This window comes from Populus alba, chromosome 6 (genome assembly GCF_005239225.2).
Source record: "Populus alba chromosome 6, ASM523922v2, whole genome shotgun sequence".
Classification (NCBI taxonomy): domain Eukaryota; kingdom Viridiplantae; phylum Streptophyta; class Magnoliopsida; order Malpighiales; family Salicaceae; genus Populus; species Populus alba.
Genome location: NC_133289.1, coordinates 4,732,441 through 4,747,169, shown reverse-complemented (window position 1 = coordinate 4,747,169; position 14,729 = coordinate 4,732,441). Strand labels below are relative to the sequence as shown.

Here is a 14,729-nt window from a genome sequence, read left to right as displayed (position 1 = left end):
CAGTTTTTATCACCCTTGAGATCCCACCTTTTTTTAACTTGCACTCAAAGTTTTACAAGTGTAAGGGGGTAGGGTGGCTCTAGCTAGTGGATAGATTGTTTGATCAAAAGCTTTCATTGATGTTGATTGATGGCAAGACATGTTATCCGTCAGTTAAAAACTTAGCATAGCAAAGTTACGTGATGTCCTTTCTTTCAATCTCCCAGCCAATATCGTCAGCCTCTGCTGCGTTTTGGTCAAGGAGATGATCGTTTATTGATTGGCCATGAGATAGCTTGTACAGAAGCCACCGATCCCGCCATGTCCTTTTTCTTCATGTATCATCAAACATTTGAATACCCAGTTGTACAAGAGATGATGGCTGTGTGCTCCTGTACAAAAAGAGTGATTTTCTAACCACTTGTTTCTTTGCACGTGTAATATTTTCTAACCAGTTCTCAAGAGCTCAAGAACTTGGCAAATTAACGTGCAGGCACAAGTAACTTGGATCAGAAACTCATCTCCCGCAAATAAAAATCAATTTCGACAACCATACTCAAATACATCTGCTTGCTATACCAAAAACAGGCTACATTAGAGAAACCATATTTAGATCATATAAGCAAAAGGCCAAGAAATCATAACCCTTTTCTTACAGGTGACAAAGCAGCAGTCACCATTTTGGTCTCAGAGCGAGTCCTATGAAAAGAGCTGTGCTTGGTAATTAATACACTAACAATCCTCCAGCCAGCCTATGGATGATAGCATAATGTACAAAAATATTGGACAGCAAGCGATCCAACATATGCACGATCTAATTAGCAACCTTGTTAACTAGATAGCATCTCATGATGCCTTGCCAGGGCCTTCCAAGGAGGTAGACACGAACTGCTTGGTATACACACGATGCCTTCTCTCTCTTGCATAAATTACCCAGAAGATCAGTGACAACATTACGGCGGCGGATACAATTACTAGCCCAACGTATATCCATTGCGTATATCGCCGCAAACCGGGACAATAAGAATGGTTGATCTGGGTGAATGTTTCTCGCACAAAAGTGCAGTCTTCCAGGTTAACCAAGAATGGACCATAACGATTCAACCCATAACTTAGGTTTACTGCAGATTCCATCTGGTTGTACAAGCTAGGAGTAAGCCGACCAGGCGTAGTACAAATCCCAGATGATATCTGACAGGTATAATTCTTCCACACCTGCTCGTTACAGAAAACAATGGTAGTAAGCCTTTCAGTGCCATACTCTCAAGTACATTGCGGGTCAGGTGGTGTTTTGTATGCAGAAGCTGACTAAGGAGGTCTTAACTGGAATTTATAATCTTAATCAAAATTGAAAAGCACATAAATACAAAAACAAGAAAAATGCCCCTAAAATATCACTTTAAATCACTGGCGCCACAAGTTAAACAGATAGAAACTACACAAGATTTTGGAATTTCCATGACTGGGAAAAACTTGGGCTAAAATAAGATGATGCAAACATCACACTCTGGCGAAAGATTAAAACTAAAAATTAGGTCATATGGCATCTGTTAGTGGGATGTGCTCATGGTGGCCTAATCTTCAGCAAATCCTATGTATAAAATGCTTTCAGCCTTTCTATTTACACTATGCATGTTCACATATATTACCTGGGTAGCATTGCTTAGGTCCACTTCACCAGCAGCGCATTGCCGATCTGTATAATCAGAATTGTATGGGTTGCAAAGTACAGGCATTAGCGGACCAGATTGATTGTAATATAGAGCTCCTGCTTGGGGTGGGATATTTCTGTTGGAGACATTGTTGATGATGTTATCAACAACGTTGACAAGTTGGTAAGTTGTCTCCTTTGTCTGCCTCAAGGTTTCTTGAGCAGTTGTGTTGTCCACACAAGGGATTATATCATCCAGAGCTGTTTTGGCAGTGGGGTTCTGAACCCACTCATCCATAGAAATACAAGTATCGGCAACCACACTAGAAGATAAACAAAACAAACAAAAACATTTAGGGAGGGACACATACTCAACAAAGAAGCACAGCTAACACATGACAAATCGACACTTTCAAACACTTTCCAAGTCCAAGACAACAGTGCAAATGTCTCTCTTTACATGCGGTGTGCAAGAGTATCAACATGCTTAAGAAAGAAGATAATTTTGTTTTTAAAGAGAGCTTCAAATTTGTACCGTTTAAATTATTGATTCTAAATGACACTAGTTTCAACTAACTGGTAGATCAAATTAACAGCAGAGCATGTTATCAAACAAACTTTAAAGGTGAAAAGTTATTCGGGTGCCAAGATGCAGCTTTCATTAGACCTGATTTCTTGTGGAGTTGGAAATGAATTTCCTATCTATGTACAGATATATTGCCAAATCAAAAGTTAAATTCACAAGAAAACAAAGCCTTCTAAATTTCATAGCTTATAGGGCTTTTCCCCCCTCATAAAAAGCTAATTTAAGATATTGGATTGCAAAATTCTTAACTAATTTGGTTTCAGGAATATTTCTTGATCAGCCAAAACATTCAGAGATTGATTATTATGCATGGATGAACTCAGTACAATCAAGATCTAGCACGGAGAACAGTTGTTAGTCAAGGCGCAGATAGTTCAAGAATTGGTTAAAATAACAGAATCAAGAGAAATGTCAGGGACATAACAAGTTAGCCTATCACTATGTAACCTAATGAAACTGAAAATTCTAGCTCACTAACAATGGGTACTGAATTTTTGCCCACTACCAATGGGTTTGTAGTGCCACAGACAAACACACAGAAGATAACCATCAAACTAATAACTACAAGTACATGTTCGCGTGTGTGTATATGGAAATCTACAATTAAGAACAAGAAGTTCCATATGCCAGAGTGATGCAAAAACATGAGCGATGCTAGGGGTACTTAAATCCTTTTACAAAGTGACTAGGCATATATTAGGAAAAAATTTCAAACCATGGAATGTAGATCATGTAATAATTTTAACTATGGAATCAAGTGATTGATAAAACATCAATGGCATGATGCATATCACTTTGTAAGGAATTTTTGTCAAAAAAATTAAGAATCTCTAGCATTATCCAAAACACAACTACAAAAAGGTTTGTGTGTGTATATACGGACATGAAAATGTTGGAAATCTACAGTTAAGTCCAAGAAGCTCTATGTTGTTGCGCATTGTTATAGTGTATAGAGCTTCTTGGACTTAATTGTAGATGTCCAACATTTACATGTGTATATGTATCCAAACACCAGAATGTATGTACAAGGCATCTAAACATAAACTTAATTCAACATAATTTTTTTATATATAAAAATAAGAACATCAAGTATAAACTCTACTCTATGCATGACCCTATAACAGATTTTTTTAAAAAAATCAAAAGAATAGGAGGACGAGCTTACTTGTGGAGGAGAAGGAATACACCACACAAAACAAATGTGCACGTGACAAGAATCCATCCAAGGATCACCAGGCTACAGTCAATAAACAGTAACATTGGGCAGAGTCATAATCTTAACTTACAATTTTTTCTCAAGTTCAAAAAAATTAACAGAAAATGGCTGAAAGATCAGATCACTCACAAGTAAACAAGACACTGCATCCCGAAAATGGAGAATACTGCAACCGACATCATCATAGAAATAATATTAGAAAAGAATTTAGTTAGATCAAACAATTTAAGAATTTCCACCTCTAGTTCAAGAAAACAACTCACCAAATCCAAGAAATGCCAGAGCAAGCATTACAGCAGCAAGGATAATCAGGATTAATCTTCTGCAATGCACAATAAAAAGTAAATGATGTTATGAAAAATTCCAGAACCAAGCAAGCACCAGAAGAAGTTTTAAGAGCTTTTACGGACATGGTATCCAAAACATCTTGTATGCCTTCCGAATTCTTCTGTGTAGTACTGGAAAGAGTAGTACCAGAGGAGTTGATTTTTGTTTGAATGCTATCAATGCTATTTCGGACACTGGTTGGCAGAAAAACTGACAAAACACCAGCATTCTTAGCCGCAGCAAGATAATCTGACACATTCCTGAGGTTTTCAGCAGTAACATCTGCCTGATTAACTACATAATCCAATGTGTGTGTTGTAATACTGTGAAACTTCCCTTGACCAGCATACAGAACACCACATCCTGCACTGTAATTGCAGAGCAACATTGAGGGTGTCATGAAATTATCAATCATAAAAAATGCATGTAAATATAGCCCAAGAGAGAAAGAGGGATTATTACATTGCAGCAATGGTAAAGAAAATGAGGGAGATAAGAGACAGAGCATAGCATGCTCGAGAATAGCCATAAGGTTCTCTTCTACAACAGCAATAGCAGAGGCAGATAAAGGACAAGCACAGTCCAAATATCACAAACCAAACTGCAGCAACGATAAAGAAGGGAGCCGCGGTAAAACCAACAGACTGCATCATTAAAGGGACAGTTAGGCCTAGAAATTAAATAGTTATTATCCAAAACAATCCACAACAGTTTATCAGAATTATGAAATGACAACTAACAAACTTGACACGCATTCTCACAATAAGATAAGAAGGGAAAAAAAACAGTGAGACGAATGGACAGTGGGAATGCAAAGCAAATCCCAAACAAGAAAACCCAAATAATGGAATCATTTTTTTTCTGTGAAAACTGTACATAATAATAATAAATTCCTTAAAAAAGGGGAAAAACAATTGAGAACATGAGTCAATCTACAAAAATAGGTGAAGTAATAAGAGCAAAACATCAGTAATATTCATATTCTCCTAACAAAAAACATAAGAAGCCAACACCATTACACAATAAATAAGAAAAAATATATCAATATCTAACAAACAATTAGTAACATTTATCGCTTTTACAACATCACAATCAATAATAATAAAAAAAAAACTTCATAAATATCCCTCTAAGAGAATGGATAAATTTGGTTGAAATAAATAAATAAAAAAAAACAAGGAGAAAGAACTCACAGCCCAATAATGTTTATTGCTGATATTATAACCAGAAGTGTAGAGTTTATAGTTCTCTAAAGGGTCTCTCCTTCTTGTTCTCTTTGCAGCCAATATCATAGAAGATGTTGTGTTCCCTTCTTCAGCAAGATGCCTCCTTGCCTTCCATGAAACCAGCACACCATCATTCTCTCTCTCACCGACCACATCATCTACATTGACAAGAAAAAGTTACTCTTATCACCAAAAAAAACATGCAAAGATTGAGACTTTTCCACTGGAAATATAATCTTAAAACGAAAAAAAGATAAGAAAAACAAAATCCTTAATTAATCAATTACCTGAGATGGAAAGGGATAGAGAATGGGAAGTTGCGGAACTGGGAGTTGCTGTTGAAGAAGTGAAGAGAAAGAAAAGGAAAACAAAGGCCAGGAGAAAAAAAAATGGCGGATTTGATCTGTTATTGCATGACATTGTGTGGTTTTTCTTTTTTTTTTTTCTGTTACAGTTTCTTTCTCTCTGTGTTTCTTGGCGTTGGCGTTGGCGTTGGCGTTGGCGTCGGCGTCGGCTGTGGTTGGTTTTTATGTACGTGTCCGAGAGAGATAAGAAGTGGAGGGTGAGCGACAGGCAGTGTTGTGACCGTGTCTAGATAATAAATAATTAGATACAGTTAATTTTATAGGGTATTTCTGAGATATTAAGCATCAACGGTTAAGAAAAACCCATTTATTAATTTTTTCTTTCTTTCAATGTACACGTAATGGTTTTTTCTTAAAATAAAAAGTAGCATTAAATGATTTACAAACTTGGAAACGATAAATTTGCCCCTAAACTATCATGTGTTTTGCAATTAGGTTTTTTGATTTATAACTTTTCTCGGTTGAGTCCCTCAACTATTTAAATTTTGATAAATCAACACTACTATGATCTATAAATAACGATCCATTAAATAACAACTTTATAGATGTATAAAGCTGCTTTAAATTTTATGTGGATTATTGAACTTCAAGAATTATTTATAATAATCGTTTTAAAAAAATTATATAACTAGCTGGATTATGTGGATTGTTGATTTTGCAAAGTTTTGGTTAAGATGATCAATCAAGCACTATGCATTCAATTTATGCACCTCGCATCAATGTTATTAAGACAGATTTTTTATACAAATTCTCTTAACGGACATATGTTGGAGTTATTTTTTTAATTATTTATCATATGTTTTTTATTATTTATAGATTGATAAGTAGTTTTTATTGAGATTTTAATATGAAGATTTTACTTATATATCACTTTCCTTGCTGTAAGGCACCAAATTAATGGTTGATCCAAGTGAGTTAAACTTATAAATTGTTCGCTATTATATTAGTTTATGTTTTTTGTCTGGTCACGGAGAAAGTAGCATTTGATTAATCAAATAGTTTTTATTTTTTTTAGTAGCCTGACAATAATTGCATGATTATTGCATTTCCACCCTTGTTTAGGTGTGTTTTCATTGAAGAAGCATCAAATAAATGTTTTTTTAGTATTTTTTTAATAATTTCAATGAACTAATATAAAAAATAAACAAAAAAACCTAAAAATTGATATTTTAATCTATTTTTAAATGAAAAATATCTTACACCACACACATACTTAAATAGGTTTCAAACTTTTGTTTTGTTAAAGGTTTAAAAATAACATAATAATAAAAAAGACATGTTTTATTTATTTTGTATGCAAAAATCCATCCCATGATAATAAAAAAAACATATTTTTTTTAAATTTAATTTTTTAAAATTACGATTAAAAATATTTTTATAAAATCTATTTTTGAACACACACTTACAAATGGAGAATTCTAAAAAGACAAGGAAAAAAAAAAAAAAAAAAGGAGGAGAGATAGGTAAACCATGACACGAATAATGGAGGGGCACCCTGTCTTTTCATAGAGTACTGTTTTTATTTATTTATTTTTATTACTTATTATTTTAAAGTTTTGATCAGGCAGTGGCGTGTTATGGTCAATATACATTTGAAAACGTAATGGATGAAAGCTTCCTCCCTTTTGACACTGATAGTTCTTTCCAGTAACAAAAGAATAAATAAAAAAAATGAAGGAGGCTGTAGTTAAAAAGAAAAGAGGGCAACTACATATATTCACCCCTATAATTCAGAGATATGCCACTTTGGCTCCCGTATTGAGATTAGATTTCAATATAGCCCCTAACCGATAAAACCTCATGATAGGATCACATTTTGAATTATTTATTTTCAAATTACTTTAAGTTTTATAGTATTTTCATTGTAAACTATCACATTTTTACAATAAAATAAACATTCTTGGTTTTCTTATAAGATGCATATATCACCTGTGACTAGCTTCGTAAAATAAAATAAAATGATGAATTATTAAATATTCTTATAGAATAGCCATTATTAGTAATTAGAGAAGAACATGGGTGGTACTGAGACTTTTTGAAGATATAAAGGCTGATATTGAAATAAAAATTATAGAGATAAAAAAAGGATAATTTCTTAATCTATCAAATCGGCATATGCCCATCATACAAACAGACAAACCATCCACGGACTCCGACACACCGCGGCATCCCTCCAGCCACCATCTCCCGCCCCCCCTTTCTCCTGTGGAAAGCAGCTATGGATGGCTATCTCTTCTCCCTCTCCCAATCAAGTGGGCCCAGGAGATTCTGGACACCTTGTTTTTCCTTTTTTGTAGTTAACGAAAGAGATCGTTGCAGGTTTCGTTTCGAATTCTTACAGGTTTGCCTGTCACGTGGTGACCCCCCATTTGTCAATCTCACTGATCCTTATGGCTGACGTGTCCACTGTCCACCCACCACATTTCCCCCCTCATTTTCCTCAACGTTCTGCCTAGCTCATAGAAGTCTTTTGTGAGCTATGCGTGTTTGGTTCTTAATTTTGGAATACTTGGTTGCTACGTGTGTATTTTTTCTTACTGAATTTTGATCCTTTTTGTTGACCTACTACCAATGTTGCTTAATTAGGACAAGAAAGAGGTAAAGGTCCTCGCGAGAAGGAAATTGTTCCGGACGAATGATTTCTTCTGACAGAAAAAGGAATTATCTTCCTGCTCTTGTTTCAAATAGTCAACCTAATAGCTTCAAACAGAAAAGGGAAAATACTCGGGGTATAATATCTATATTGTTGTTGTTACTTTTTTGACATTATAGTATCAATATTATCAAAAATTTATAGGATAAAAAAAATAGAAAAAATAGAGTATGGGATTAAGGAATTTTGCTACTCACGTGATCTCAGGACTCTATTTTTGTGTTAATACGATGACTACTGAAAACTTATATAATCATTAACTTCAGGGCTCGTGGGATTAGTCGAGGTATACAAAAACTGGTCCGGACATCCATATTAATAAAAAAAATTATAAAAAATAAAGACAATATAGCAATGTTTTTGAGGAAAGAAATTATTCTAAATCCATAAGATTTACAATTAATGAGTTTTTTTTATATAAGAGTTCATTAATGCTTCTAGATTTTAGATATGAAAGGATATCAAATGATTTTCTTTTTCTTTTTGGTTTCTTGAAGTGTACCTCACCCTCAAGTACGCATGGCTCCTCCCTACTTTTCATTATTCTTTTTCATCCAAACACGTACATATATAATTATTGTAAATTTCTTCGTTGGTTTTATTCCACCGAAAGTTAAACCGATGGGATTTTTAGGTTATATAACGGATTGTTTTCTTTCAATTCCTTAGACTTTACCCTACAAATCCTTTTCAAGGCTCCAACCTAAAAAAAATTTAGTTTTAAAAAATAAATTTACAAGTGCTATTTTTTTTTCTAGATTAACATAAAAATAATTTATGCATATCTTAACTAATCTTTATAAATTATAAAATTAATCTTAGTATAATATAAGTATAAAATGCAATAAACAACATAACAACGTCCAAGACTGGAACATGCTAAAAAATGCAAAATGAAAGAAAATTTTGGGGAAAAAAAAAGTTTTAAAAATGTAATATAAGAGAATGAAATTGAAAAATCAAAACTTTAAAAGATAAAAAAAAAAAAAAAACAAAAAGCAAATGAGAAAATAACAAAAATGCCACATGAAAGCAGCCACAAAAATTTTAAAATTTACACATCTCTACAGTAATTTCACTGCAGATAAACCCATTTATTCACCACATAAGGGGGGAAAAACAAACAAAAATTAATTGCATTAATGGAAAAGGAAGGTTGGGTTTATTTACCATGGTTTGCCCTACCACGTACAGATATGAAATTATTTGCTAGACACCAAACAATGGAGCAGTCCTTACTTGAAATAAAATAAAAAAGAAGATGGATTAATTTGTGGTTATGATCGAGTGCCAAGCAAAACCTTATCTTCTCAGCATTTGGCTCTATCACTCGGCACAAAATTCTAAAGAACTTTTACGAGTCTTTGTAAGAACAATGTCCATGGCAATCATAACATCGATTAACAAACTGTGAAAAAAGCCAATTAATCATAATTTGTAGTGACTAATTAAGTAATTAGCTAATTGCCTGGTCTTAATCTTAGTCTTCATGATAATGTTTGGGAACGCGGTTGAACGGCGTTTTTAAAAAATTCAAAAGTTTTTTTTTGTTAAAATTTAATACGGTTTGTACTTTTTAAATCGTTTTGATGTGCTAATGTCAAAAATAATTTTTAAAAAATAAAAAAATATCATTGACACACATTTCAGCACAAAAAATTATTATTATTACACTGCCAAACACGCTTTATATATCCAAAAGAAAACACAGAGATTAATCCAAAGATTTGAAGTCTCAAGATCCTGCAGATTGAGCAGTAAAATGGCTTTTACTAACCAGTTACATTCTGGAGTATTTTCTGGGGATTTTATAAAAAGGAGAGCAAACCATTTTGACTTGCAAATATTTAATCCATGCCCTCCCTTCCCCACAGAAAACCTCATAGATACACCTTCTTGTTGCAAAGGACAACCCTGGGTTGGGTTTTGATTCTTATTCTTGGCTTGTTCGTTTGTCACCATTTATCAAAAAAGACTACAAGACGCGGTTTCTGGTGGCAGAAAATCTATTATACCTCACATACATGCATTATTTAAGCAAAAGCTCGTGGTGGTGTTGACAATGGTTTGTTATACGGTCTCTATAATTTGTTCCAAATGGCACCGTTTTATTTGATCTTGCTTAAATAATCATGGCAGCACCGTCCATTACTAGGATTTCTTTTCAATTTAAAGAAGGTGATCCGGTATCATGCTTTCTTTCTTAGTTCTTTGAACTCAAATCTTACAGCTAACATCTAAAAGAATTTATTTATGTGCTCGTTTGGTGTGAAGAAACTTTAAATTACTCATGTATACATGTATGAATTTCTCAAGAATTGTCCAACAACTCTTCCATGTGCATTGATTTCACGTAAAAGTTGTTGGGGCCAGCATTGACTATCCTGTGGACTAATATTGAATGAAATAAATATATTGTATTTTCTGTAAAATTAGAATTAATCGTGTAGGGCACACCGATCATTGTTCAATGATATATATATAGAATCTGAATTTGTTGGATTTTAATAACTTTACGTGTTGCAACTTTGAGCTAAAGTGATTGGATTCTCTCCTTCTTGTTTTTTTTCTTTATTTCAGTGATTTTTGGATTTGAATGTTGTATATGGGGACCATTTTACAGGGCTTTATTCCATTTTTTTAAAAAAAATTTATCTCAGCAAGCTTTATTCTCACACAGTGAACTTGCATTGCATGTGTTATGGAAAAGCAACATTCCTAGATATCTCTTGTCGGAATACGCACTACCTGTGTTTGCCAGCTATGGCCAGCGGTATCTCCATGATCTTGATAAACATAAAGTTTCAAAAATTAATGTCACACATTGGAGGTACTATTTAAGGTAGACAATTTCAAATTATTGAGCTTGCAGCTTAATGAATATATAATGTTTCCTTTCTTCCTAGGTTATCTCGATGAGCTTGGACCTTTCCTAGGAAAACAAAAAAAACAAAACAAAACTAGCCGATTTCCGTATACACCCGAGGCATAATTATAGTAGCCGAACACTTGCTTAGCTTATTGTCTAGGCAAATCAAAAGGGATTAGTAAAAAATTAAGTTCTTAATCAGGGCATAAAAATTAAGTTACAGGGCCGGAGACATCGATCGGCAAGGCCGGCCACTCAAGCTTCGTCCCTTTATGCTTGATGCGATGTAGCCGAGGGCCGCACAAAAACAATTTTTGCTTTGCCATTTTCCTTTTCCTTTCTTACGTAACATTAGAATGTACTTTGTAGATGCTTCATTTAATTAGAGACAGCATAATTAAAGGAAAGGAAAGAAAAGAAAATCATATTCTATAATCTCATTTAATAACTTAAATTATTGAGTTGGAATGGTTTTATGATATGGTATTAGAGTTTTGATAATCAAGTGGTCACGAGTTTGAATCTCATTATCTCTATTTATTTAATAAAAATCAAGCACAAGATAATATGAGCATATGTAAATTTCAAGCTCGAAGAGCTTTTACTTGAAGAGGTGTATCAAAATATAATATAAATTATATCATGAGATCTCACACTAATTTTCATGGGGATCAAAATTTATCTACCTCCAAGGCATTAAATTGAGGTTCTCAGCTTGCCGACTTGGGCCGACTTGGATAACTCAAATAATATTTTGTTTACTCAAATAAAGTTTTTAAGATTTATTTTTATACTTATAACCATTCAAAAGATCTAAAAAAAAATAAATTTAATATTTAAACAAAAACAATTCAAAACATACTTTAAAAACAATGTATTATAACACAGAAACAAACACCCAATTACTACGAAGCATGTATTGTGACTTGTAAATGCAAATGATGCACACTTTGACTAAACTGGATTAATATCTAGTGCTTGGGTATAATATTAGCTAATCAATCTTGCTAGGTAATGAGAAATTGGTTCACATTCAATTAATTACAAAAGTCAAGTGAGTAATCATAATAAGAACAATAATTTTCAACTTTGGACACTTCAGTTTTTTCAAAAGCTAAATTATTCGAGTGACATAAGCGATGCTAGAGTCCCTTTCAGCTCACAGATGGAAGTAAATTGAAACTTAATTAGACTTGGTGCTTAGCAAGTCCTACGCAATTGGAATATATATATTTTTGGCATTTAACTTGGATATTTGGTTGATGTAAAAAATTGGACAGCAGAGCTTCTTGCACCCTGCCTTTAATCTTCCTGTTTTTCTTTGTTTGATTTTTATTTATTAAAAAGGTGGGTTTTGAACGTAAATATTTTTTATGTTTAATAATAAATATTTAAATTCACGTTCTCCTGTATTTTTCCTGTCACCCAATTCCATAAAAAAAATCCTCAGGTTCAGCAGAACTTTGATGGGTTAGGGTTCAATTTGCATCATGTAACTGGGCTAGCCTGAATTAAAAGGAATTGGGCCAACACTTACAACATTTTGTTTATTGTTTTTGATTTGTGGGTCAAATAATTTATTCCTCATTTTTTCTAACCTATTAATTTGTGGGTCAAATACTTTATACCTCATTTTATACCCCATTTAGCTTACTTTCCAGGCTCTTAGCAACAAAACGCAGCCCAATAAATACCCAAGTCTTGTGGGCAACCTTTGAGGGCCGAGTTTCGACTATAGGCCACAAATCATTAGCCCATTCATTTTCCAAGATAATCCCCTCCTGTTCCAGGTTTTGCTTTTGAAACTTTGGAAGTCAGCGTTTTTCTTAAAACAATACAATCAAATATATATAGTTTTTCCTTTTTATAAATATTACATTTAATAGTTCATTCCCGACATTATACATTGATGTTATTAATTATTTATTTTATATTAAAAAATCCTCTCAATTAAAAGACTTAACCATTAAATAATATCTTATAAATGATTTTATATTATTTTTTAATAATAAATAATAACGGGTGTTTTAACTATTTGGAATTAGCCCAACAGAAAAAGAACAAAAAAAAAAACTGCTACAGAAAAGGTTAGAGTCAAGGTTGTAAATGCTTGGGATAGTGATTTGATTTTAGAATTATGATAATAATTTAAAGTTACTGTAATAAAATCTCATAACAACTCAATCTTCTTCTTTGTTTTTTTTTTTTTTTTTTTTTAAATTTTATTTGTTATGATTGGGCTCAACACTTGGTTGAGTTCAAAAAATACTGGGTTTTGTAGTCTTGACAGACTGATGTAAGTTTGGGTTCGACACTTGACTAAGCCAAAATACGTTAGGTCTAGTACCTTTATCAGACCCCTGTATGATTAGTTGATTTTGTCAGAGAAAAATATACTTGACTTTATAAAAGAAAAATCAGAGCTTGGTTGAGCCTATAGACATTAGGTAAAAAAAATATATGAAAAATATTGATCCATCAAAAAATATAGTTAATTTGATTTGTTTTTATGTAATAAAATTAAAAACAATACCCTTATTATATTAATATTTTTTTCTTATCCGTTTTCTTTAACATTTATTCTTTTATTTTTAATAAAACTCACCAAATAAAGAATTCATTAATTGTGATTAATTTTTAAACTTTTATTCCTTCGGGGTTTGAAACAAAATTAATTATAATTTGAAATCACTGTTTTGTCATAAAGAAAAAAATTAGAAAAAATAGTAGTATAAATCTTTCAATAGAAAACAAAAATGGATACAATTACTCAAATTTTAAAAATATGATTACAAATATTTTAATAAAAAAGAAAAAAAATGAAAACAAGCACCCTAACAGAAAAAAAAAAAAAAAAACAATAAATATAAGCACCGATTGGACCATTATTTTTATGATTACATAAATGAGATAGAATGAGGCGTCGAACACAGTGCTATGTGTTCACTTAACAACCACAATCAATTTTAACAAAAAGATAATTGAAGTACTCGATTGATAAAAACAAAACAATCCATACCTTTCAATATAAAAAATAAAAAATTCAAGTACTAATTTTATAATTAAGTATATATGTAACGGTCAAAAGAAGCCCACCCTAAGGAGGTGGTGCTCAGAATCTATTTGGGATTTATGTTCCATTTTAAATACCAGGTCGAATGACTTTAAAACCAAGTTAACCATATTCAGATTTCTAAGCTTTACTGAAAAGGTTACTTTTATAATAAAATGATTTTGAATGCAAATAGATGCAACTAGACGAAGATACTCCAACAAATACGAGGAAGAAACTAAGCAAAGTGTTTACGAGTACGGAAAATTGGGTGTATTTTACTTTTAAAAAAATATTAAATTAATATTTTTTTTATTTATATGTTGCTGATTTTGTTATACCAATGTTACAAATAAAAAAAAATAATGTATTTTTAAATGATAAATATTTTTAAAAAATATTATACATCACAATACTAAATATACATACACACACAAACAGGATAAGAAACGGGTATGATTTTCAATTGCCAACAACCATAATTAAAAAAAAAAAAAAATGTTAATTTGTTCAATTCAAACCTTGTGCTGCCATGAAGCCAATTTGTCTTGTTGAAATTAGAGTACTTTAGCTTACAAAATTCATTCATTGCTCCTTCCCTTCCCCCTTTACCTAGTAAAAGCAAATGTCGTGTACCAATGCGAACGAAATTAACAAATATGAAAATGTACTATATAATTCCTAGAGGTGTACAAGTTTGGAACAATAAGGCCCTCGAATTGATGGCTTGAATTATTAATATAAGCATAGAAAAATAGAAAAATGTACGAAACCATAACTTGGAATTGGGAATCACGTGATGCCA

At 32.4% G+C, this 14,729-nt stretch overlaps 1 protein-coding gene across 1 annotated transcript; it reads right to left on the bottom strand.

Annotated features, from left to right (window-relative positions):
* Positions 1 to 503: 503 nt before the first annotated feature.
* LOC118032643 (uncharacterized) lies at positions 504 to 5,579 on the bottom strand. Its single transcript, XM_035037409.2, has 9 exons — positions 5,273 to 5,579; positions 4,953 to 5,143; positions 4,222 to 4,403; positions 3,843 to 4,127; positions 3,696 to 3,754; positions 3,562 to 3,598; positions 3,382 to 3,453; positions 1,629 to 1,953; positions 504 to 1,194 (listed from the first exon to the last, which is right to left on the bottom strand). The coding sequence occupies exons 1-9, from the start codon at positions 5,403 to 5,405 to the stop codon at positions 826 to 828; spliced, it is 1,653 nt and encodes a 550-aa protein (XP_034893300.1). The 5' UTR covers positions 5,406 to 5,579; the 3' UTR covers positions 504 to 825.
* Positions 5,580 to 14,729: the final 9,150 nt, after the last annotated feature.